The sequence below is a fragment of the Carex rostrata genome, chromosome 28 (assembly GCF_964058835.1).
Source record: "Carex rostrata chromosome 28, lpCarRost1.2, whole genome shotgun sequence".
NCBI lineage: Eukaryota > Viridiplantae > Streptophyta > Magnoliopsida > Poales > Cyperaceae > Carex > Carex rostrata.
This window is the reverse complement of record NC_135945.1, coordinates 5,018,677-5,022,432: the sequence shown is the minus strand read 5'-3', so window position 1 is coordinate 5,022,432 and position 3,756 is coordinate 5,018,677. Positions and strand designations below refer to the sequence as shown.

The 3,756-nt window shown below is 33.6% G+C and overlaps 1 protein-coding gene across 1 annotated transcript; it reads left to right on the top strand.

Moving 5' to 3' along the window:
* The first annotated feature begins 2,644 nt into the window (after positions 1 to 2,644).
* Positions 2,645 to 3,517, top strand: LOC144545640 (BTB/POZ and MATH domain-containing protein 1-like). Its single transcript, XM_078294201.1, has one exon. The coding sequence runs from the start codon at positions 2,645 to 2,647 to the stop codon at positions 3,515 to 3,517; it is 873 nt and encodes a 290-aa protein (XP_078150327.1).
* The last annotated feature ends 239 nt before the right edge of the window (positions 3,518 to 3,756 follow it).

Sequence of the window (3,756 nt, the reverse complement as noted above, 5' to 3'; positions counted from 1 at the left end):
AAGGGGCCATATCAAATCAACTGTGCAAAAATAAATAAAAAATAAACATATTTTAAACACTGATCACAGTTTTGGAGGGAGTATGAACTATTTAAGAAAGATTATGTTTTTCAAACACTTACTGTAGATGAATTCGAGAAACCCAGAAGGCGGCACGGCCCCTTATATATGTAGAAGAATCTACTGAGGATTGACATCTCATCTCATTCGAGAGAAAATTTGAAATGCAAAACCAAAATCAAGCATTGAAACTACAATTTGTGTCCTGTGATATTTTTAAATAACTTTTTGTTATTAATCCCATAAAAGTTCTGAAGCCCGCATAATCTCATCTGAAAATATGCTTAAACATTCATATACGGTTTTTAATATGATCGAAATGGACTCAAACAACCTGTTGCTCGTTGTGATATGTATATTTTATTGTCTCAAAATTAAACTTTGTGTGTTTTAATAACAGTTTACAACATTAATTCTAAAGAAGTTTAGAATTAAAAATTATCCAAAAATAAATTCATAGATTTTACAAAAAAATATACAAAAAGTATTGTTTGGTGCTTTAGATAATGTTAAGCTCAATCATTATCTTCAGTCTTCATAACAATGTTAAGCTCAAATAACGGGTCTCTTTTGAACCAATTTCCAACTGAGCTGGTTTGATTCGAAGTAGGGTTTCGAATAGAAAATATCGAGTTTGATTTGGTATGATTCGAACTAGTTCAATTTGGTTCTTTAATAATTCGAATTGAGACGAATCAGAGAAGAATCGGAAGATTTAGAGGTCTTAGAACGATTTAGACCAATTTCGAATCGAGCCAGACCAATTTCGAACCGATCCAGACCAATTTCAAACATCAATAAAATTAAATAATTAATAAATACTAATAATTATATTATATTGACATGTGGGGTTAGAAATTTTTTTTTGGGTTTTAGTAATTGAAAAATATTATAAATACTTCAAAATTAATATTTCTTGGAGTAGGGTTAAAATGCACCATTAGTTTTGTGCCCCAACCATATCCCACGTCTATATCTCCGTTTACAAAGTTCAAACAGTTGATCTGAACCGCTCAACATGATCTTCATATTAAAATGTTCTTAAAGACCAAATTTTATTTTATTTTAGATAGATACAAAATCACTGCATCTGGACCATCCAAAAACAGTGATTTTGTATCTATCTAAAAAAATTCTAAAATATATAAAATTTGGTCTCTAAGCACATTTTAATATGGAGATCATGTTGAGAGGTTCGAATTGACTGTTTGAACTTTGTAAACAGAGATATAGACGTGGGATATGGATGGGACATAAAACCAGTGGTGCATTTTAACCCTACTCTATTTCTTGACATGATATTTTAGCTGTTGATTATGTGGCTCCTAATTAATTAGTGTACCGGTAACAGATGGGCTCATGCATGCATGCCTTGGTGCACCAAGCTTAATTTGTACACTTGCCTGCTCCCCGTGTCAAGCATGCATGAAGCTAATTAATTAAGTCACCAAAAGATAATAAAAAAAAATAAAGAATTAAGCTTTATTTGTTCATATTATTAAAAAATAAAGAATTGTTGAGTAGGAAAATGTTTACTATTAGTAGTGTAGATTCTAATAACTCTCTATTTTTTTTTTATTCTAAAAGTTGACCCAAATTATTTTTGCTAATTTCTTCTACAGCTTTGTTGGTGCTACTGCCATTATAGGGGGGCTGTATGTTGTGTTATGGGATAAAGCTGAGGATTTGAAGAGAATGGAAGAACAGACAACTTTAGATTTTAAAAAGATTTCCATCTCAATAGACACTAAATCTCAAAATAGTGAAACTGATATCCAGCAACCCCTGCTGACAAACAAGTCAGAGTTGGAATGAAGATTAATGTGTCAAAAATAATTTAAATATGACTCTGGCTTGATATATATTATCGTCCTAAGTTTGACAGTAACATTTTTATCGTTGAAATGCCTAAGCTAAACAAGATTTTTAGGTTGAATTCCTACCAAAACCCTAGACATTTTTTACTATATAATTTCAACCTATCAACAAATTATTTGGCCAAGATATGTTTAAAGATACTCAAAATATAGATGTTGTAGATTCCTTTACAATTTTCCACAAAATTTTTGTTCAGCTAAATCCGAGTCAGTTTGAGAAAGATATGACCAAAATACTAACCTTTGATAAATCTGTTCAGGTTCTGTGATTTTTTTTCTTTTATTTTTTTCTAATTCATCAAACTTCTTTACTTGTAACTATAATCAGAATATGAACTTAATGAGCAAAACAAGGCACGAATGAGCACAAAAGAGTAAGTATAAAGGAACAAATATAGAATAAGTATTCTCATATCTTTGTCACTAATCATCTCTTTCTGAACATGCAAGGAACTAATATTTTACGTGTTAATTACACACTACTTTGAAGCCTTGTTTCATTTATTATCCCTATCAAAGACTTCCTCAATAATCATCAACCAAATTCTTGATTTGTGCAATACCTCAAAAGTTTTTCTCACCTTGGGCAGCGATTGATGGTCTCATTTTATGAAGGATTGTATACTTTCGAAACAAAGGAAGTTTCAACTCTTACACCCCAGGGTCGAATAAATGAAGAATTGTACGAAATATATTCCTACGAAAGAATGTATACTATCAAGTACGGTCCCTTTACCCTGGGCGACATCAAATGGGAGATCCGCCTAGTGCCGTTCGGAGAAGATTTAGAATATCATCTCTGTTTGTTAGATGATACAGTGGTAGTCAAGAAGTTTGGCTACATATCCTTGGTGCAGGATCACAGTAGCAATGGTGATTGGACGATCGACAGTTGGATAAAATTGAACGAAGAGCAGGGTTTCGAAGTAGAAACCTTAGCCGAGGGATTGGGCCTCCCCATGGTATTCTTAACATACTTTAGCAAATCAGATCAAGAGAAATATTCTAAAGATGATTGCATCTTGAATAAATTCGTATTATGGGTCATTGCTGATGATTCCAGGAAGGCGCCGGCAAATGCTGTGCCCCTTCGACAGCCTCATCAACCCGAGTTCATATCACCAAACCTTTCTGTGCCTTCGACAGCCTCATCAACCCTCCTAGTAACTGGTGATTTTGCAGATATTATTTTTCTTGTGAAAAAAGACACATTTGCTGCCCATAGGTGTGTGCTTGCGGCTCGTTCATCTGTTTTCCGATCAGAATTTCTTGCCCTTCAGAAGGATATTAATATGAGCATGAAGAGTTTATGTGTATCCATACGGCGCATTGATGGACTCACATTTAAACACTTGCTCCATTTCATTTATACCGATACCTTGTCGCCTGACTTCGAGGAGGTTACCCCACCAGAGAGATACCACCGCATGTTTGTCGCAGCGCATTGTTTTAAAATTGAAGGGCTCAAGTTAATATGCGAGAAGAAGCTTACCAAGGTGGTTGCCGACGCCATGATAACCGCAATAGATCTCTCGGAGTATCATGAGTTCGGTCTACTCAAAATTGTTCAGCATGATTGAAATAATTGCTTCAACTGTTCTGGGTACAAAAGAAGTCGACCACCTATGTCTATGTTAGCAGTAGTTGCAAATAATAAAAGGGATTATAGAATTTAAGAAATAGAGAATGAATATTGTATTAATCTTGTGTGTCAATTACAATTACAATGAAGTTCATTTACAGACTATATTATGGTTTATTTCTAAACATGTCCAATTAATCATCTCCTACCTACAACTCTTGTATTGCTAATTATTTC

Excerpts from the sequence above, each read along its gene's own strand:
- LOC144545640 (XM_078294201.1), top strand. The coding sequence starts at position 2,645 with ATGTATACTATCAAGTACGGTCCCTTTACCCTGGGCGACATCAAATGG.